This window comes from Juglans regia, chromosome 6 (assembly GCF_001411555.2).
Source record: "Juglans regia cultivar Chandler chromosome 6, Walnut 2.0, whole genome shotgun sequence".
Lineage (NCBI taxonomy): Eukaryota > Viridiplantae > Streptophyta > Magnoliopsida > Fagales > Juglandaceae > Juglans > Juglans regia.
In genome coordinates this window covers 6,175,704-6,198,582 of record NC_049906.1, presented here as the reverse complement: position 1 = coordinate 6,198,582, position 22,879 = coordinate 6,175,704, and the positions used below count along the sequence as shown (strand labels likewise).

General features: G+C 37.9%; 1 protein-coding gene across 4 annotated transcripts in view; it reads left to right on the top strand.

Annotated features, from left to right (window-relative positions):
- The first annotated feature begins 360 nt into the window (after positions 1-360).
- LOC109001196 (isoamylase 3, chloroplastic) overlaps positions 361-22,879 on the top strand; it is a 34,585-nt gene continuing 12,066 nt past the window's right edge. The window contains exons 1-13 of one of the 4 annotated variants that reach the window (XM_018978381.2): positions 610-719; positions 853-884; positions 985-1,039; positions 1,154-1,222; positions 1,890-2,047; positions 3,782-3,875; positions 4,819-5,055; positions 5,339-5,443; positions 7,219-7,323; positions 8,471-8,605; positions 8,744-8,830; positions 9,470-9,527; positions 10,649-10,712. In XM_018978381.2, the coding sequence (XP_018833926.2) occupies positions 856-884; positions 985-1,039; positions 1,154-1,222; positions 1,890-2,047; positions 3,782-3,875; positions 4,819-5,055; positions 5,339-5,443; positions 7,219-7,323; positions 8,471-8,605; positions 8,744-8,830; positions 9,470-9,527; positions 10,649-10,712 (1,196 nt within the window). In that variant the 5' untranslated portion in view covers positions 610-719; positions 853-855. Of the gene's footprint in view, positions 720-852; positions 885-984; positions 1,040-1,153; positions 1,223-1,889; positions 2,048-2,657; positions 3,401-3,781; positions 3,876-4,818; positions 5,056-5,338; positions 5,444-7,218; positions 7,324-8,470; positions 8,606-8,743; positions 8,831-9,469; positions 9,528-10,648; positions 10,713-22,879 lie in introns of those variants that run through there. The other 3 variants (XM_018978380.2, XM_035690884.1, XM_018978385.2) reach the window with 3 other exon arrangements.

Below are 22,879 nucleotides of genomic sequence, written 5' to 3'. Positions count from 1 at the left end.
TTGAAAAAAAAAAAAAAAATCTACATAAAAAGTTATTTTTTAAAGAGAATTAGTATTAATAATCGTAGAATGTGTAAGTATCATATAATCACTTTAAAAAAAATATATAAAATATATAAAAAATTAATTTTTTAATAAAAATCTCGTTATTTTTCAAAAGGATTGCTTCAATTTCGTCCAACCCAATTTTTTTTTTTTTTTTTGTTAAACAAGTCGAACCCACTTTTGACTTGGCGACGCTTACAAAATCCGTGTTACCTAACAAACCAATAAACAACCAACAAATGTCATCATATGATAATAGCAGCACACTAGTGTGGGATATTTTATCAGAAAGGGTTTTAGGGACAGTTGTCGGGGCATGGGAAAGCATTGAACCCCGCCCATTTCGTATCCGTTCACGTGGCGAACATGAAAAGGCATTCCCAGCTTCGATGCCGCCCTCGGAATCAGAAGCCATCCAGAAGATTCAGCTCTGTCACTGCCAAGGCGTAGTAGTTGTAACTCACACTCCAACTCTTTCCTTCTCTTTCTCTCAGAAAAGGAAAAAGAAAATTCGGATTCCTTTCTTCTTTGGGTTCAACTTTGAAATTCAAGATGCCTCATCCACTTCTCTGCGATTCCAACACTGCTACTAAAGTTTCCCTCATTGCTTCTGTTTTTTGCTCGACTAACACTGCTCGTTCTTGTATTGGACCTTGTTCTATCTCCGACATGGGGTAATCCAATCCGGTGTATCTGCTCTGCTTTCTGTATCTTTTTCTTGCATTCAACAACTTCTTGATTAGAATTCTATTGATCCTTTGAATCTAACATTTTTACGTCTTTCATTCGATACTGTTTCTTTTCAAGCCCATGAAAAACGAGAGTAATTCATTTACAGCGTGAGCTTTAATTCATTCTTTTCTTTTCCTCATGATAAAAAATGAATAAATAGAATAAAGCTTGAAGATGGTGTTCATTGACATGTGGTTGTCTTATCAGATTAAAATTAAGTAAGCGGGCATCGGGTGGCAATGGGCCTGGAGTTTTTAGTAAGGCAAGTTCACGTTTCGATGATCTTATGCATATCGAATTTTCTTTTTTCTTTTTCGTTTAGAATTCTCATATTAATTGAATGCTTGTGTGAAATTTTTCTTTTGCGTGGGATTAGACTTGGGATCGTCTAAAGCATAGGGCAACCAATGCTTATGGTCCGCGTGCTCCGGAACGTGTACTTGAGGTACTCTTCATTTCATGCTATCTCTGTTGACCAGTGCTTTCTATCACCTTGCGCTCCTATATTATAATGTGAAAGCAGCTGAGAAGGCAGAACCTAAAAACTTTAAAAACCGATGATAGATGTCATGATTCTCAAAGAACTGCAGCAGTGTTGAGAGCTTTTATTAATAAACTAATGATTCTGATTACATCGACTTCCACTGGGTTTCTGTTATGAAAATGAAGAGATCATAAGTTACATTTTAGTTGTATCGTGCTTAAATTCATTTTTTTAATGGTTTCTGTGACGTTTGATGCCTCTTGTTGTGGTGGACTCTGTGTAACTCTTACAACTAGGAATAGTATAGTCAAACGAAGCTTTCCCCCCTTTTCAAAATCTCTTCTGCTTTATTTTGTTACGGTGCAGAAAAGAATCTTCATATTTCTTTTTAATGTTAAAAGTAAAAATTTCCTTGGGTTTGCATACTGCTTAGTCATTTGCTCGCTAAAGGATAAAGTGTAATCTTTCTTTTGAAAAAAAGATTTTCAGTGTCTTTTCTTACATCTTTTGGTTTTATACTGCTATTTGAACTAAGATGCGCCACATGTTTTTTTGGGTATCAGATTATCATTTTACTTTTTTAGGCCGAGTGGGAATATAATCTGCATCGTCATGTATGCCATTGTAGGAAGAAGCCCCTCAAGTGTCTCAGATTGCCCCATCGTTGAAAATTTTCCCAGGTCAGGCATTTCCACTGGGTGTGTCAGAGGTTGATAATGGGATTAACTTTGCTATTTTTTCACAGCATGCAACTGCTGTCAAACTTTGCTTATTACTTCCCAAGAGGTGACAAGCATTTACTTTCAACTAATAGGTTAAAATTCAGTTCTGGTATATCACACACACACACACACACATTTTCGGTGTTCACAAAATAAGCTGGTTTCCTTTTAGGGAAGTTTGAACTATTTTACTCTGTTTAGGGCTCGTTTGGACCCAGATTTAGATACAAAATTCTCAAAATTATCAAAACTTCTCATAATTTCATTTCCATACATCACTTAAACACAACACTTTTCAATTTCAAATATTCAACTTCAACTTTTTCATCTAATCATTACCTAATCATTATCCAAACAGAAAACAAATACAACTTTTACAAACTTCAAAACAATACATAAAAATCAATACAAATTTTACAAACTTAAAAACAAAAATAATATTAAAAAATAATATTCAAACAATTTTTTAATTTTATAATATTTTTATTCAGCATTTTCTCTCTCATTTCCTAAAATCCAATAAAATATCTTAACTTAAACCATTTCACTACCATTCACAGAATTATGAGATACTCCAAGTGTCCAAATGAGTCCTAATTCTAAATTCTAAACTTGTTGTAATTATAAGATGTTAAGACCTTGAATTTTACACATTGTAATTCTGCCAATGACTTTTCTTTCCTTTTGGTTGTTAATATATTAGTCTAAGGAAAGAATGAGAGTTTGAAGGCTAAGGCCTAATACTTCTTTTATAAAAGGTCTGGACTGGATAAGGTCTTTTATATATGCAATGTACATCCATAGGTACTTAACTACATAAAAACAAGAAAAAAAATATTGTCCGAACCCCTGTTTTATTTTATTTAGGTTTAAGTCTGACGAGAATAATGTTCTACAGCTAGCAATTCATTTATTTTCAAACCAACCCATTTACTAACTATTAAGATATTCTTCAGTATTGGTGGTGCTCATAACAATTTTTGTTTTTACCATTACTCTTATCTTGGATTGTTTCAATTGACTTTAATGGGTTAAACCTACATGACTATCCTGTATCTTTATCTTCTTCTAGATAGGCATACTTTACTTACTCTGTACTTGTTTTGTGCTTAATAATGAAGAATTATTACTTGTTTAAAAAAAGTGATATTTCCTGTTTCATTCTGAGGGTTAGCGATCTGCACTTAAATACTGCTCTACTTTGTTATGGCGTCACCAAGGAAGTGATATGGAGATTTTTTATTGAAAAATGAAAGCACATCTATGAATGTAGAACCAGTGATCATGAGCTTTAAACTACTTTTGAGGGATTTGAAAGCAGAAAAATCTTGATGTGGCTCAAAAGGAAGTACTGGTGCTTCGGGGAAGATGAGTGATATGAAGACAGAAAGATAAAGACTTCGTCATACCTCAACCTGTCAGTTTTACTGTGTAAAAGATTTTGTTTTGTGCAAGACTCATATGTATTCCCTAGAGTTGGTGTCATTTGGTCACATATAATGTACCTGTATATATATATGCATCCTATATGCTGCTTGTGTTATAATAATAATTGTTGTGATGGAATTGATATTACTTTTGTGTGCATAACATAAGTTTTTTCAAGATGAAATTGAAGTTTGGGAGCGTTGGGGACATGATTACATTCAAAGAGAAATACTTTGAATGAAAAATATATTGCAACTGCCTATAGTTAACTATATGTTAGTTTTTTTTGTAAATGACAGCTTTGGCTTTTTTGTACAATTAGTATGGAATCCCAGATTTTAAAAGAACTGCTCGTGATTGGTATTATCAGGGGAGGGTCCGAAAGACTGGATGATGGAATGATGGAACTGACTTTGGATCCTCATGTGAACAAGACGGGAGATATTTGGCACATATGTATTGAGGTAGTCTGGCTATTAGGTTTCTCCAAACAATACAATCCTCTCTTTGTTTGACATTGATAGCTTCTCTTGTCTTTTCTATGTCAACTTGCTTCAAGACCTTACTGATAGTCTCTCGGACTGTTTTTTTTCATGGTAGTGACAAGTTGTTTGTCTTTTTGTCTACCTATGCATGGCAGAGCGTTCTCCTGCCTATGGGTGGTAGTCTTCACGTGTGCAAGAAAATATTTCTATCCGTTTTGGAACTTGATTTCATGCCTAGGCAACTTTATTTTGATGCGTACAATGTTGCAGTTATGTTTTGCCTATAATATTGCTTGTTACATGGGTGCACAGAGATAAAGTATGATACAAGTTCCACTGCAAGTTAATGCATTTACAGTATCGTTATTCAATTTTTACACCATTTTGTGTGTGCATTTTGCTATATGTTTTATCTTTCCTATTTTTGTCGTTCGGAGAGGGGACAGTGCTGGTCTGGTTTTTATAACAAGCCCACCTGTGGACCTCGCCATGATTAAAAAAAGAAGCATTTATTTGAAAAAAATTACTCATACATCTCATATGTCTGAGAAAATCTACTAGAAAAGTAGCTGCTTGAGTTGTCAGTGTATGAATTGCATACTTAAGACATTCATTTGAAAATGATCTGAAATTTATGATGCCTAAACTGTGAAAAAACATATTGCTACTGTGAAAGCATGCTATTTCTGGTAAAGATTTTTTTTTGGTGGACAAACCAAAATGCATGATCATTTGATGTGATTACGGAACTGATGTACTTTTCTTCAAGTTATAAATTTGTTTAATGATTGCTGGAGCACTCGTTGCATCTACGCCCATCGGATGGTGACACAATGGGTTTTCCACTTATGCAGAGATACATTAAGATCATTTATTTTTGTAACTCGCATAGTTATCACATTAATAAGAATTACTTCTGCAGGATTTGCCTCGGAGCAATGTTCTCTATGGTTATTGCATAGATGGGCCTCGAGGTTGGCATCAAGGGCATCGATTTGACAGCAGCCTTGTGCTTGTAGATCCATATGCAAAGCTAGTTGAGGGTAGCCGATATTTTGGAGATGCTAACAGCAAGCTTTCTGGATTTCTTGGAACTTATGATTTTGATAGCATTCCCTTTGACTGGGGAGAGAACTACAAGCTTCCAAATATATCTGAGGTGATAAAACTACTTATATGCGTTAGTCCATGCAACTCGTAAATTTTTATCTTGAAAGATTTTTCTACCTGATTGAAATCTTTCTTCCTCCTTTTGGTTTGACGATTAACCCAATAACTAAATGCATACATTTATTTTTTTTCTTTACTTATACCGTGGCTGCTATCAAAGAGTCTCACTGGCTTTTTAAGTTGTCAATTATACTCTCTTTCTGTTGTGTCCCAATTAGATAGTATATTCTTTTACATCTCAACCTTTATTATATTTTCTGGTGTCTTTGCAGAAAGATCTTGTTATGTATGAAATGAATGTCCGTGCATATACAGTAGATGAATCTAGTGGGTTGGATCCAAAGATACGTGGAAGCTATCTTGGGGTAATTGAGAAGGTAATGATATTATCATCTTAAACTGAATAATATTTTAGTGAGTAGACTTTGTAGCTTCAATAATAGCATTAAGCAACTAGACCCCTTGGGTCGTTTCCATCCATTTGCAATTGTCAAACAACTGGTGTTGGCCATCACAATCTGTCCCCTAGACTGACTGATCAGGGCATGGCTATTGAACCTATTGACCGTGATGAGTTTTTGTTTACCTTTCTCCCAATCTGGTTGTTGGGGGCAGTGAGAATTGCCAATCTAGTGGTTGGGACCTGCAGGGTGTAGATCAGGTGGTTGAGCACCATGATGGCAAGAGATGAAAGTTGGAGAGGCAGAGAGGTGAGGGAGATAGAAACTCAATGGTGAGGATCAACACTACTCGTCAGTTCTCAGCAGTGAGAACAGAAAGGATGTGAATGGCGGTAATGTATTTTGCAAAGTGTAACTTTGTGGCTTTAATTTTCTTTTTGATGACGTGGATCCTCACCAAAGTAGAGCTCTTCAAACCAACCTGGGGGGGACCTCAAGACCTCTTTTCTTCATTGAAGGTCTTATCCACCTAAGGTGTAAGCTGCATTTATTTGATGTAGCACTTGAGGTGGGCGAAAACTCAAGGAATATACTTTGGCATGATTTATAGTGTTGTTTAGGGCCTTCAAGGAAGTTTTTCCATAAATGTATAGTATTACACGTGCACTGCAGGTTTCAGTGGCTAATCAGTTAGAGTTCTCCAGTGGCTCCTCTCAATTAATTTTTTATAAACTGGACCATAACTGGGTGGTGATGTCTTCCCAGATTTCTTTAACCTCTTGTATACTACTAGATTACATCTTGGATGTGTAGATAAGATGCTTTGGGCCACCAACAGGAAAATTTCTCTATCTTTTGATAAGATCGTTATATCTCAAGATAGTAACTAAATCACTTGAAGGGATATTTGGCAGACTATAACCTCTTAGAGTAGTTTTTTTTTTTCCTTGGACAACCGCTTTAGGGAAAATACTCACTTTGGAAAACCTAAAGAAACTTCATATTATTGTTACAGATTGGTGCTGCATGTGCATGTGCAAAAAGATTGGGGAATCTATAGACCACCTTGTTCTCCATTATGAGATTGCCAATACATTGTGGAATAACGTTTTAGCCGAGTTGGGTTGGCTTGGGTTATGCCCAGAAGGATTTTAGATTTTTTCCAATTGGAGATGGTTATATAGTAGTTTACAAATTGCAGCAATGTGAAAGATGGTACTTATTTGTCTAGTGTGGCGTTTTTGGAAAGAGGAATGGAGTGGTAGACATTTTGAGGATTGCGAGTTGATGTTGGAGGGGCTTAAGACTTTCTTTTTTGGTTCTTTGTTCCTTTGGATGGTGTTTATAGATTGTAATGGGCTGAGTTTCCACGCTTTTTTTTTTTTTTTTAATCTTTTCCTATTTCTAATAACGTTTTCCTCTTGTGTACTAGCTATGTACTTGGGCTATGCCTGTTGCATATTTTAACAAAATCTTTGGTTATTTATCAAAAAAAAAAAAAAAAAATGCTATAGGTTTCATAGGTCTTTTCCCATCTTGCTAACCAGTTTTTCAATGGTCAAATTCAGAATTTGTGGGAGCAAACAATGCCTGCATAAATAACGTTGACAGAAGGACTTCCAATTATGATTCTCTAACCAACCTGGAGTTATATAATCTTTCTGTAGTTTGTTCTGTGGAAATTAGTGCTTGTTTGACCATCAGATACATCATATTTTTATGACGGATTACTTTCTCATTTTAATTTAAAGATCCCACATCTTCTAGAGCTTGGGATCAATGCAGTGGAGTTGCTGCCTGTCTTCGAATTTGATGAATTGGAGTTTCAGAGGCGCCCAAATCCTAGAGATCACCTGGTAAAACCTTTTCACTTCATATCTATATATTCATGTTATTGCACATGCAAAGAAAGACATATAATGTATATCTATTTGCTATACTCATGTTATTGTGTAAACCTTTCCAAAATTCTTCTTCTTGTTGTTTCAAATAATTTAGTATATTTTGATTTAGGATTGTAGTTCCGTCACTACTTGGGTCAGTGAAGTTGTGGAATTTTACTTATTTATAACATTTTTCTGAATGATTGCAACGCCAATATAATGTACTTGTTTGCGTAAACACACCCCATAATTTGGGATGCATGCAAGTCTTTTTAGCCATGTTCATGTTTTGATCTCTTTACATGTATTTATGTTGCTGAATTTGAAAACACGGATCACTGTCCTAATTTGTGTATGAAATATATACTGCTTTTTAAGTTGAACACATGTTTTTTCACAAGTGCAATACATGAGATTATGATGTGGTGTTTAGAGGATTCAACTTTGGAACCGACACATCTGTAAATTTTAAATCATAGAGATTATATAGATGGAAACAGTGAGTCAGATCTTGGTGGACCAAATACAAATTATTACTCTGTTCTCTTGGGAGTATCCATTTATCTCCAAATGTAACAAGTTTCTCTGAATTAATTTAGTTGTTAAATTTATGGAATTCTCGTCAGGATTAGGAGATAAAATAAATGGAGACTGAAATCGATTATCTTAGTAAGGACTCGGACAATCTTGTTAAAATGAAATAAAAAGAAGGTAAAGTCCTGAACAATCAATCAATAAAGCACCACCGAGCATATTGTGAGTTAATTCCAGGAAAATGCTTTTAATTTTACTGGTGTGGCACCCTTTTATTTCTTTAATAAAATTTTAATTACTTATAAAAAGACGAAAGAAAGTGCTTCTGGTTTTTGTGTGACTACTAAGTTTAAGTCAGTGTCCCATGGACTCATTAGTGAAAATTGTTTTTTTGATAAGAAAGTGCTAAATTTGTTGAAACAAATTGAGCCTGATAGTTCTTTCTCTTGGCCCTAGGGGCTTCCTTTCCTTTTTTTTTTTTTGGGGGGGGTGGTGGGATTGATGCTTAAGTTCACATGCATGTCATTGTCTCATAACCTGACTTAACAGTGGTAATATGTTCTTTGGGGCTTTTTTTCTTCTCAAGATTAATACATGGGGCTATTCGACGATAAATTTCTTTGCTCCTATGAGTCGCTATGCTAGTGATGGAGGAGGTCCCATTACTGCTTCGCTGGAGTTCAAAGAAATGGTCAAATCTTTGCATGGTGCTGGGATAGAGGTATGTTGTGTGTTTTCCTCCCTCGGAAGTAAGATGTATATTCTTATTAATTACAAGTGCTTTCCTTTCGTTGTATTCCTGATCAGAAGTCTCAAATACTTGTTATGCCACTGTAGTGAGATACTTTTCTCTCAACAGGTCATTCTGGATGTTGTTTATAATCATACTAATGAGGCTGATGATGCCAACCCCTATACTACTTCATTCCGTGGCATAGATAACAAGGTGATTTTTCACTTCTGCCGTGAGATTTTACTAACCTTGCACAATCACATTCAATTATTCTTGTTTTTGTGGGCACAGACGCTTTTATACTTTCCTATGAAGCTGGAATACTCTTATATTGATTATACTAGTTTAAAGATATCAATTATATTAGTTTAGAGATAATTCGAGATATTAATTTATGATCTAGATTTATTACATTGCTATTATCATCTACGTGGCCATATATAGTCACTCTTATTGAGGTTTTTATAGAACAATTGAGGTAGAAATTCTATCACTCAAAATAATTTCTGTAATAAGTGAAGGTCATGAGTGGCTGGAAAGAAAACATATAGGGCTCGTTTGGATTTAGAGAGTATCTCATCTCATCATTACGACTTTTCCAAATTCCCACACAAAATATAATAAACAATTCAACTTTTTCAAATCCCAATTTAACTTTTTCAAATCCCAAAATAATAATAATATTAAAAAATAATATTCTAACAGTATTTTATTTAACTTTCAACTTCTATCTAAAACCATCTCATCTCATCTCACTATCCAAACTGACATATTCTTCCTATCTAATTATAGTCATTCTTCATTATATTTTTCATTTATTTTCAATGATATATGCCCCCAATCCATGTACAGGTTTATTACATGCTGGATGTAAACAATAATTGCCAACTGCTGAACTTCTCTGGCTGCGGTAATCCACATGTTTCTCAGTGTCTTTTCTTACACTTCCCAAGGATATAAACTTCTGCTGCTATATAATAAGTAAATAAAATCTTGTTTTTAAGAAGATAACTTGCTTTTAATTTTTTTTAGACTACTTTCTCAGACCTTTCTGGATATGTTACTTCTGAAACTATATCTTGGTTCTTATATAGAAGTTATAAAGCTGATCATTAAATATGCAAACAATAGTCCATTACTAGTATGCATATATGCACGAAGAAATCAAGAATTGAAATTATGTAATGGTGATGTGTGGATATGGCCCCTCATAAAAACATGGGACATATATACAGAAACAGTTATATACTTGACGGAAAGGATACGTTAGTATAGAATGTGTACAGATATATAGCTGGATTAATAGTGAAAAATGAAAACAGCTTTACTTGCGTTTTTACTTATTAGGGAAAATTTCATTTTGTACCCCAAATTACTACCCTTTTTCCAAATTGCACCCCAAATTATCAAAACTAACTATTTACCAAAACACAATATTTTTTCAATTTCACGCCCGACTGTAAAATCCCAGGATTTGTGTGAAGTGTCTAAAATGTTTACATTTACATTTTGATAATATGGTCTGTAGGAAGGAAACACCAATAAAATTGCCTTGCCCTTATGGATGAAGCATCCTAAAGTATCACAAGGAAGTAACTACTCATACCTGAGAAAGCAGAAGGGTCCAGAAGTCGCTAAAAACATTTATACTTTTGATAATATGGTCTATAGGAAGGAAAAACCAATAAAATTGACCTGCCCTTATGGATGAAGCATCCTAAAGTATCACGAGGAGGCAATGACTCCTCACATCTGAGAAAGCAGAAGGACCTAGAAGTCACTATTTGAAGTTTATGTCTAAATTGTTTGCAAGTGCTTGTTTCTGCTGTAATACACAGTTTGAAACTCCATTATTTCAAGCTCTGTTCTGCTTTGAAGGACAATTGCTATGCCAAATTTCATTTCACATTAATGTTGTGCTGAATGTATAACATGCTTACCTTTGGAGCTTGTTTATTCTTAAAAGCAAATTTTAAATTTAATCTTGTAATATTTTTAGAGTAATCTCAGATGCAGTATTTTGGTCTCCAGGAAACACATTAAACTGTAACCATCCCGTGGTCATGGAACTGATCCTTGACAGCTTAAGACACTGGTATGACAATTCACATCGGAATTTCCTGGTGACACATTTCTAATAGTTTTTTTTTTTGTTTCATTGCTGGTATTTGGCACATATATAACTACATTTTTAACCTCTGGTTGAGTCACATCTTCTAGTATTTTGTACATTGAATATATCATATTCTACTTTGTACCAACTATTATGGATAAAAAAGCATTGTTATCTGGACTTTGCTTTTTTTCTTTTACAAGTAAAAGAATTTTATTCATCGAATGAAATAGGTGAAGCCCATGTACACATGTAGTATAAAACCATATAATTACATTCTATAAAGAAGAAAATGAAAACAAAACATCATGAGCTGAAGCTCCATTAAGCACTATAGCAGAAAACCATTGAAATAAAGAGAACACAAAGAATTTCCAAATTTCCTCCATAGTGCGCTCATTATTATTAAAGCATTGCTCGTTCCTTTCCCACCAAATACACCACATAAGACACAAAGGAATCATCTTCCACACATCAACCACTTGAGGAGAACTTTGAAGCCTAATCCAACATGCAAGTAGATTCACTACTTTCATAGGCATCACCCAAGCCAACCCAACTTTACTGAAAACACCATCCCACAATGCCTTTGCCACCTCGTAGTGCAGAAATAAATGATCCATAGATTCTCCATGTTTCTTACATATGAAATACCACTCCATAACAACAAAACCACTTTCTCAAGTTATTGATCATCAGAATGTTCCTAAGGAAGGTGGTGATTGAGCATAAATATGGAGGCATAGGGGGGGATGGAGTACTAAAGAAGTTAGAGCCTATGGAGTGGAGTTGTGGAAACACATTAGAAGAGGAGGGGTTTTTACTCAACATACTTGACTCCAGTTGGGTGATGGAGTCCAGGATTAAATTCTGGAAAGATATTTGGTATGAGGATACTTCCCTACAAGTTTCATTCCCTTCACTATTCCAAATTGCTAGTGCTAAAGATATTGTTGTGGCGGATGTCATGGGGTTATCGGGTGGGTAGATCCATTGGGACATCAGTTTTAGTAGAGCAACACAAGATTGGGAGATTAGCAGTGTTGCTGATTTTTACAGCCTCTTGTACTCTGTTAAACCGAGCAATCATCTTCTTGGTGGTCACCCGCTGGCAAAGGTGTATTTTCGGTTCGCTCTTTTTTATAATGCTCACACTCAAGAGCCCAACATTCAGTTTCCTTGGAAAAGACTTTGGAGACATAAGGCACTCTCCAAAGCTGTATTCTTCGTGTGAACATCTTTGGACAAGATCCTCACAACCGATAATTTGAAGAAAATGAGGGTTATCATAGCGGATTGGTGTTGCATGTGTAGGGGAAGGGGAAGAGTCGGTGGACCATCTTCCACTACATTGTGAGACAGCAAGGGTTTTGTGGAATGAGGTGATCGGTAGAGTAGAGCTGGCTTGGGTTATGTCGGAGATTGTAGTGGCAGTGCTGGCTAGCTGGACAAATGTAGGAGGCATGCAACAGATAGGCCTGGTTTGCTTTCAAGACAAAAACCCAAAACTTTGAAAACCTCTCATCTCATCATTACAACTTTTTCAAATTCACACACAATATAAAATAAACAATTCAACTTTTTCAAATCCCAAAACAAAAATAATATTAAAAAGTATATTCTAACAATATTTTATTCAACTTTTTAACTTTAATCTCAACTCATCTCATCTCATCTATGAAAACAAACAAGGCCTAAAGCGGTTTGGAAGATGATCCCTATATGAATCATGTGGTGTTTGTGGCAGGAGCGCAATGCGAGGACGTTTGAAGACATAGAGAGATCGTTAGAGGAACTTAAAGCTTTATTTTACAGTTCTCCATGTACCTGGGCCATTTCTGTTGATTTCAATGGCATGGACCTACATGACTTTCTTGTCTCTTTGGCGCCTTCTTAATTAGGGCACATAGTGTTTCTTGTATTTGTATCGGATGTCAAATTGGATTGAATACCTCCTTTGTGAGGATTTCCCTTCATCATATAGGCACAAGTGTGCGTGATACAAGGCTAGAATCAAGCCAAATTACAGCAATCAAATCTGTCTACAAAAGGAAACTTGGACTATTTACATAATCTGTCTAAGTAAGGAACATGATCTGTCTAAGTAAGGAAGTATATATATACAGATTAGGAAAGCTAAATAAGGAAGGTCTTATTGTCATCCCCCCTCAAATTGATGCTGGTCGGTCAAGAAGCATCAATTTTCCCACAAGAAACTGACGACGTTGTAGTGTCATGGCCTTTGTAAACACATCAACAATCTAGAGGTCAGTAGAAACATGAGGAAGAGAAATGATACAAGTGTCCAAGACTTCCTGAATGGAATGACAGTCCACCTCGATGTGTTTTGTACGTTCATGAAAAACAAGATTTGCGACAATCTGAATGGCCCTAGTGTTGTCAGCATGGAGAGGAGTAGGATTGAACTGAACACAACCAAGCTCAGCAAGGAGACCACGAAACCATGGAATCTCAAAACAAGCAGCAGACATCGCACGATATTCAAATTCGGTGGAAGATTTGGAAACACGATCCTGTTTCTTACTCTTACAAGATATCAAAGAGTCACCAAGAAACATGCACCAACCCGTAACAGATTGTTGGATATTAGGACATCCTGCCCAATCAACATCACTGTAAGCCACAAGGCGAAGAGAAATCCCAGCAGGGAAGAACAGGCCACGACTAGGAGATCCTCGTAGATATCGAATAATACGACAAACAATAGCTAAATGTGGATGACGTGGAGCCTGCATGAACTGACTAACCCGCTGGACAACAAATGAAATATCAGGTCGAGTAATAGTCAAATAATTCAGGCTACCCATTAACTGTCAGTAGGGTTGGAAAGGAGATCACCCTCCTCCCAACGATACTTCGTGTTTACTTCCAGAGGAGTATCCACAGAAGAAGTATCTTGAAGGCCAGCCAAAGTAATCAAATCCTGAGTGTATTTATGCTGATTCAAAAAAATTCCGGATGGATCAGTATGAACTTCCAGCCCAAGAAGTATGTAAGAGGACCAAGATCTTTCATATGAAATGAGGCTTGAAGATGCTGCTGCAGTCGAGTGATCAAGGCACAATCCGTCCCAATAATAACAATATCATCAACATAAACCAGAAGAAGAACAATGCCAGTAGATGTCTTGCAGAGAAATATAGAAGAGTCATATCGACTCTGCTTAAAAGAAACCTAAAGCAAGGTGGATCAGAATTTATCAAACCATGCTCGGGGAGCATGTTTCAGCTCATATAACGAGCGTTTCAGCTTACAGACATCCAAGGAAGAAGAGGATGACAAACCAGGTGGAATGGTCATATATATCTCTTTTTTGAGATCACCATGAAGAAATACATTTTTGACATCTATTTGATGAGGAGGCCAACCTTGGGATGTAGCAACAGAAAGGACAATCCGCACCGTAGTCATCTTGGCAATCGGAGAAAAAGTCTCCTCATAGTCCACCCCATACTCTTGCCTATTGCCAAGTGCAACTAACCGTGCCTTATACCGATCCAAAGTCTCGTCAGAACGCAGCTTGATAGAATAACCCATTTGCAACCAATGGCTTTAACCTTAGCAGGACAAGGGACAACATCCCATGTATGATTATCCTGAAGAGCCCGAAGCTCTTCGGCCATCACCTCATGCCAACAGTCATGTTTAGCCGCCTCGAAATAACAATGACAGAATGAGAATGGAAGACAAAGTAACATGAAGAGAGGTAAGCGAGAAACCATACCGATCCGGTGGACGAGACACTTTGGTCAAACGTCAAGGAACTGTGGGGTTGTCCGGATCACCTGTAGAAGATACAGTTTGAGTAGGCTCAGGTGGCGGATCAGGTTTAGGAAGGGGCAAAGTGGGGCGTTGTCGTTCATATACAAGTCCAAGTTTGAATCGGTCAGGAGAATGAGTCAAGTCATTCAAGACACTGGACGACAATCTATTAATTAAATAAACTGCTGTAGATAATGCTTTGACCCAAAATTAAGGTGGAACAGATGAGTGGAGCAATAAAGTACGAACAACATCCAACAAATGTCTATTTTTACGTTCAACGACACCATTTTGCTGACGTGTATAAGGACAAGACTGTTGAGAAACAATGTCTTTTTGTTAGAGAAAATCATAAAACTCACGAGACTTGTATTCACCACCGGAATCAGACCTTAGAATTTTGATTCTGGAAGAAAATTGAGTCTCAACATAGGCGATGAATTGTTGGAAAATAGAAATGACCTCAGATTTAGAACGAAGAAAATAAATCTAAGTATACTTGGTATAATCATCTATGAAAGTAACAAAGTATTTATAATTCACATGTGAGATAACAAGAGAAATTTCCCACACATCACTATGAATCAAATCGAAACAACTTTTACCATGACTATCATGAGAGGGAAAAGAAAGGGACTTACTTTTACCTAATTTGCATATGGAGCAATCAAAAGAGAGAAGAAAAAAGATTTTTATTGCCCAACAAACCAGAGTTTATTAAATGAGATAAAATAACAAAGTTAGGATGACCCTACCATTTGTGCCATACTTCATCCTTATTGCTTACAGCATTACAAGAAAATGAAATAACAGCAGGAATGGAAAAATGCAGAGGAAATAAACGCCCAACTTTAGGCCCCTTCATGAGTATCTTCCTAGACACCTAATCCTGCACAAGACAACCATCATGAGAAAAACGAACATCACAGTTGTTATCAACGAACTGACCTATTGATATAAGACTAGTGGAAAGCTCAGGAGATACAAGAAAATCTCTAATTGTGGAATTAACATCCCAATAGCATGAATAGGTAATTGATTACCGTTAGCAATCTGAATGTGCGACGAGCCATTTTAAGTCTGAACATTGCTAAGTGTATCAAAAGAACTAGTCATGTGATTAGACACACCCTTATCAACAAGCCACAATCAGGATGGAAGTGAACCGTTACCTTGCAACCCTAAGGCTGAAAATGCTGAAATAATCATCTGCTGGACCATCTCAGTAGTGAGAGCCGAGGAGTCACCAACAGTAGTGGAAGAAGAGGAACCCACAATAGCCTAACGATTCTGGGGGCGAATAGGACATTCTTTGATAAGATGCCCCAGCTTCTTATAGTAGTTGCAAGATTTCCTCGCACATTGGGCAGCAATATGTTCCTATTCCTTGCAGCTGAAGCATTGAACTTTCCGCATGTCTCGTCCCTTGCCTTTCCCGTGAGCAGCATAAGCTACTGCATTTGGTATCATTTTATCGTGCTGATAAGTGGCCTGTGTCGCAAGATACTGCCCCTCACAAAGTAACTCCCCAAAACAAACATCCAAAGAAGGCATTGGATCACGGTTCATTAAATTGGAGCGAGTGGCCTCAAATTCAGGTTGTAACTTCATTAAGAATTGATCTCGCTTGCTTTGTTCATGAATGTCCTGCACAACAAATAGATATTCTTTCTTCAGGTACCTTGGCATAAATTAGGTGAGTAAATTATCCCCAAAGATTATTAAATGCAGAAAAATAATCTTGAATGGAGAAATCGGCCTGAGTGTAACTAACAATCTCGTACTCCAATTGAAAATGCTTGACAATATTGTTCAGATTATACACATTCCTTAAGTATTCCCACATAGATTTAGCAGTCTTATATGGCCTCAAATTAAGAACAATAAGAGGATCGACAGATCCTAAAATCCATGTCATCACCCAAGCATCTTTGATCTTTCACTGAGCCAACTTAGGAAGCTCAGTAGGAGCCGGATCACTCCCATCTATATGACCCCATAACTCTTTCCCCAGAACAAATAAACGAAATTGAAATTCCCCGGCATAATAGTTCTTACCTGTGAATTTCTTAGCAAAAGAATCGGAAGACATGATGCCCGCAAGAGAGAAATAAAAAACCACAGGTGTAGCCAAAAAAATACCTGCCCAAGCACCACAGAAGGTGCCGATAGAATTATAGCAGCTGCAAGCCAAGCCTAACCTCCACAAATGTGCTGATAGAACCACACCCAACCAAGACAACAATTGCCGATAGCCCAAGGAACTGCACAGAGATCACTGACAATCCAAAAAACCTGCAGAGTGCTTGCCGACAGCCCACAAACAAGAACACACAGGTCCCAGTTTGATCTTCAAGAGTTATTGAAGCCAAAAAAACTTTCCAGAAAGTAAGGGTGGGCAGCGGGGGCTCGCCCCTTACTACCCCTCCCCGCATGGAAGCACCCTAGAGAGGGTGGGGGCCAGCTGACCCCGGCGGGGCCCTGCCATGCCACTCCCCCCGCTCTGCGTCCCCTAATATAAAAAATTAAATTTAAATTTTTATATAAATATTTATTAAATAAATATATTGTATATAGATATATATAACTTGTTGAAAACTTGAAATTATATTCAAGTTACTGGATTGCCTTGGCCTTCTAGGCCAACCTTTATATAAGAGGCCAAAGCAATACAATAGTCATACTTAAGCTCATTAGAGCTATCTACTATTGTATTGCCTTGACCTCCTATATAAATGTTGGCTTAGGAGGCCAAGGCAATACAAAATTCAGCTCTAATGAATTTAAATTCTTTTTGTATTTATAAATTTTAATATAATTCTAAAAAATAATTTTTAGACCTAATGGATTGTGGCTTGGGCGGGTGGTGATTTTGATCCCACCCCCCAGCATCGGGGTTGTGGCCCTGCCCCCACCTCCAATTGGAGGGGGACGGGATTGAAAACCCCTACCCCACATGGTGCGGGGAAGGGCCCACCCCGCCCCGCATAATGCGGGTATCACCCCTACTAGAAAGTTTTGACAGTCTTGAAACTGTCACCCACCAATGAAAAAAAAATCGCAGCCCAGCCACAAGCAAACTGCTCATAGAAAGTGCTGACAATGTCAACACTATTGCCCACCAGCGAAAAAAAATCCCACTAGAAAGAACAAAAAATATTTCTAAGTGATGGCTCTGAAACCATGTCAAATTGGATTGAATGCCTCCTTTGTGACGATTTCCTTTCATTATATAGGCATAAGTGTGCATGCTACAAGGCTAGAATCAGGCCAAATTTACAGCAATCAAATCTATCTACAAAAGGAAACTAGGACTATTTACATAATCTGTTTAAGTAAGGAACATGATATGTCTAAGTAAGGAAGTATATAAAAACAGATTAGGAAAGCTAAATAAGGAAGTGATGAGGACATCTCCTATTAATGCTTTATCTATTTTATTAATGTCTTATCTATTTTATTTAGGGTTTGTATTATCCTACTATTTAAGGACATCTTTTATTATTGTTATTTTATTAATGTATTATTTGTTTTATTTAGGGTTTGTATTGCCCTACTACTTAAGGACTTGTAAGGAACATTGGAATAGTAAGTTTTGAGTTAAGGTTTGAGCCCCACAGCCGCCTCCTTCCAACCCCTCTCTTTGCTTTCTTCTTCCTTTCTTCTCTTTTGGTTTCCTTTTCTTCTCTATTCCCCTATTATTCTGCTTCTATTTCTTGTTCTCACTTCTATCCTACATCATATTTGGTATCAAGAGCCAGTTGCTATTGTTTTCCCAAACACTAGAGTAACCTGCGATCCCCGATTTTTGTTCATTAGTTTCGACAAACCAGAGACTTTTTTTTCCCTGTGCTCGAGCTGCAACCAGTAATGACACTAGACCCACACCACTACCGTCGCCAGCTCATCGACGTCCGACCACAAGCCCACGCCGATAAGCCTCTACGAGCTTCTTCCCCTCCCTTCGACTTCCTTCCCGTCGTTACCCAATTCTATACTTTTTCCCTTGCGATTTTCGGTCCTTGTCGAGTCGGCAGTGACCTTCAACCACAGCTCAACTCCCCTTCGAGACATACTTTGCCGAAACTACCAAACCAGAGACAGACGGTGTTGGAAACACGAAATCTCAGCTCTGATCCTTCTCCCTCCAGTAGACGTCTCTCCCTCTTTTGGTCTCTCCTCTCGCGCGCGAGTTTTTCCCCTAGTGCAGAAACACCCAGAGACAACAGGTGCAAAAAAGAGAAACAAATAAATATATATATATATATATATATATATATATATATATAGCAGCAGAAGAAGCTTCAAGAAAAGCGCAGACCTTGTGTAGACTATTTTCAACCAAGCGTCCAGAAAGAAAGCTAACCTCAAATTCTCAGTGAACAAAAAGGGAGTCACCGTATCCTATCTCTTTTTGGTTTTTGTACTAACTGTTCATTTTAAATGGGTATCAATTTTTTTTTTCTATGTGCTGCTGTTATCCACAATAGTTTTATTCAAAACCCATCTGAATGAACCCCCTTAGCTGAATTAGTCTCCATGGATAATTTTACCCCTCATTTGCTATGGCCAAATTTATTCAACACTTGATTTTGTTTTACTTCCTATTTCCTGTGTTCCTATTCTCACTTCCATAGCCTGAACCTTTACTTTTCATCTTTACATTGATTGTCCTTCCAAAAAAAAAAATTTTTTTCTTCAAACAAAAATATCAGAATTGCTATGTGACTAGATTTGTTCGATTAGCATTTAACCATCGCTTTGTTATTTTAAACATTAGTATTATTTGTTTGCCGTATTTTGGATTTACTTAATCTCAAAAAAAAAAAAAAAAGATTTTGCTTAGTTGATATTTTTCATGACTTGCACTTATTGTTCATTGATCTCTTCATTACACTTCATTTAGCTGCTGTTGCGTTGCATGCAATTGCGTAGTGGTCGTCTTGTCACCTCTAGTTCTAGTACCTTTACCATGGATCCTTCCCAATTTGATGCCATCACCCAACAATTAGCTCAATTAGCCACTAACCAGCAACGTGTACAAACTCAATTAGCGGCTGTCCAAACTGAGATGGTTGCTACTCGTGAGGAGAACAGGGACCTAGCTGCTAGGTTGAACAATTTTGAAGAACCCCTTCATTCGTCTGGCAACTTTGAAGCGTCCCATAATAGACACTATCGTCGTCGACGAGGTATCGACAACATGTTCGACATGATCGTGGGGGTAGGGATTATGATCGTGAGCAAGAACGAGACCATTACCGTCAGGGTACTCAGTCTCCTACTCGCCATGAAGAGCGCTTATTTAGAAACATTAAGCTAGAGGCCCCTACTTTTGATGGTTGCCTAGATTCTCAAGTTTTTACTCAATGGATTAGGGATATGGACCGTTTCTTTACCTGGTATAGAGTCTCCGAGGATCGAAGAGTTCAATTTGCTAGTCTGAAATTAACTGGCACTGCCCAACTCTTTTGGGAAAGTGTAGAGGATCTTCTTGAGAGGCGTCATGCGCTTCCTGTTGGAAGTTGGGAAGAAATGAAATGTCGTCTTCAAGAGAAGTACTTACCCCAATCTTACAGGGGTAATTTGCTGGACCAATGGAATGTCTTTACACAAGGCAATTGGCCAGTGACTGAGTATGTCACTCAATTTGATGAATTCCGAATGAGATGTCATATTGTTGAGGATGAGGCCATGACTTTGAGTAGGTTTAGACAAGGCCTAAAAGATGATCTTAGACGTGAACTTGTCCTTCGCGGTGTCACTACACTTGACCACGCTTACTCTTTAGTCCGAGACTATGAGTCTGTTATGAGGAATCCGTATGAAAGGCGTGGTGACAACTGCCCTCCCATCACCCCAGCACCCACTCTTTCCCCTAAGTCACTCTTAGGGCCTCCACCATCTAATGTTTCCCCCGCATGGGAAAATAAGGGTAAAGGTCCTGAAATTCCTAGGACTTCTTCCCGCTTGCAATGCTTCAAATGTAAGGGTTTTGGCCCCATTTCTTCCAATTGTCCTAGTCGAACCCTAGTCATTGAAGAATATGATGGTACAATTGATGAACCGTTAGAAGATCAAGTCTATGAGCCTAAGCTTGAGGAGTTTGGTGATTTAGGTGATGATGAGGATACCTTCTTAGGTCGTATCCGGACCCTTCCTGTGGATCTAGGTTCTGTGCCCCTTGCTCCTGACCCACCCCAATTAAGTGTTGTACATTGTACCCTTACCCAACCCAAAGGTGCTGATGATTGGCGTCATCATGCCATTTTTCATACTTATATCAAAATCGATAAGGGTTGTAAAATCATTGTGGATAGTGGGAGTTGCATTAACGCAGTTTCTGTGGCTACTGTGTCCTGTCTTGGGTTGCAACCAGTGCCTCACCCTCAGCCGCATAGTGTCTCTTGGGTTGATACTTCTTCCATAGATGTGAAAGAGCGTTGTCTGGTGCCTATCCAGTTCCTAGGTTATAAGGATCGCATATGGTGTGACGTCATTCCTATGGATGTCGGTCATGTCATTCTTGGCAAGCCTTGGTTATTCGACTTAGATGTGACCATCCATGGTCGATCCCATTCATGTTCCTTTGTGTTTAATGGAAAGAAGATTCATCTTAATCCTTTACCCCCAAAACCTGTTGACTCACAACAAAGAAAGAAACTTTTGGAACAAAAAGGGCTAAATATCATTAACTCTACGGAGTTTGAGCGTGCACTCGTGGGTGTTTCTGTTGTGTTTGTTGTGGTTGTTATGGAGGTTCCGTTGGAGTCTCCAATAGTGGCCCCTGATGAGGCCCAGTCATTTTTTCAGGAGTTTAGGGATGTCTTCCCTAAAGACCTCCCTGACCACTTACCCCCTCTACGAGATATTCAACTTGCTATAGATCTTGTCCCAGGAGCGTCCCTTCCAAACTTGCCTCATTATAGAATGAATCCCACTGAGCATGCTGAGCTCTAAAGGCAAGTGGGTGAACTTCTTCACAAAGACTTTATCCGTGAGAGTTTAAGTCCTTGTGCAGTTCCTGCCCTTTTGAATCCTAAGAAAGATGGTTCTTGAAGGATGTGTATTGATAGTCGTGCCATTAATAGGATCACTGTGAAGTATCGATTTCCCATCCCTAGGCTTGATGATATGTTGGATATGATGGTTGGTGCCACAATATTTTCTAAGATTGATTTAAAGAGGGTATCACCAAATTAGGATTCGCCAAAGTGATGAGTGGAAAACTGCCTTCAAGACGAAGGATGGCCTTTATGAGTGGTTGGTCATGCCTTTTGGACTAACTAATGCCCCAAGTACTTTTATGAGAGTGATGACACAAGCTCTTCGGCCTTTCATGGGTAAGTTCCTCATTGTCTACTTTAATGACATTCTCGTTTACAGTAAGACTAAGGAACAACATCTAGATCATCTCACACAAGTTTGTTCCATCCTTCGTGAAACAAATCTGTATGCTAATGTGAAGAAATGCTCTTTCTTCACCGATCGAGTTGTCTTCCTAGGATTCATTGTGTCTTCTACTGCAGTATCTGCTGACCCCACAAAGATTCAGGCCATTGTTGTTGGCCTGAGCCCAAGACTATACATGACGTCAGGAGTTTTCATGGTCTGGCTACCTTTTATCGTCGTTTTATTAAGGGGTTTAGCACAATCATGGCTCTTATCACTGAGTGCATGAAGAGGGGAGAATTTCAGTGGACATCGGAAGCGGCTAAGGCTTTTAAGTTTGTCAAGAAGCGAATGACGGAAGCTCCTGTCATGCGACTTCCTGACTTCTCCAAAGTTTTTGAGGTCGAGTGTGATGCCTCAGGGGTAGGAATACGTGGAGTTCTTAGCCAGGAACGCCACCCTGTTGCTTATTTTAGTGATAAGTTAAATGATGCCAAACAATGGTACTCTACATATGATAAGGAACTATACGCAGTTGTGCAAGCTTTGTGCTATTGGCGCCATTATTTGTTGCCCCAGAATTCGTTCTTTATTCGGACAATGAGGCCCTCCGCTACCTTTAACTCCCAGAAAAGATTGAATTCTAGGCATTGCCGTTGGGTTGAATAATTGCAAGCTTATTCTTTTGCTTTGTAGTATAGGAAGGGTGTTGAGAGCCAAGCAGCTGATGCCTTGAGCCGCCACATCTCCCTTTTGTCTATCATGAATGTCAAGGTCATAGGTTTTGAAATACTTAAGAAAGAGTATGAGTCTTGTCTTAGCCACTGATGGTTTCAGTCTGGAGGCTGGTTATCTTTTTAAAATCAACAAGTTGTGCATCCCTCGGACTTTAGTTAGAGACTTTATAGTTTGGGAAATTCATGCCGGAGGCTTGGCTGGACATTTTGGATGTGATAAGACCATAGAAGAGATTG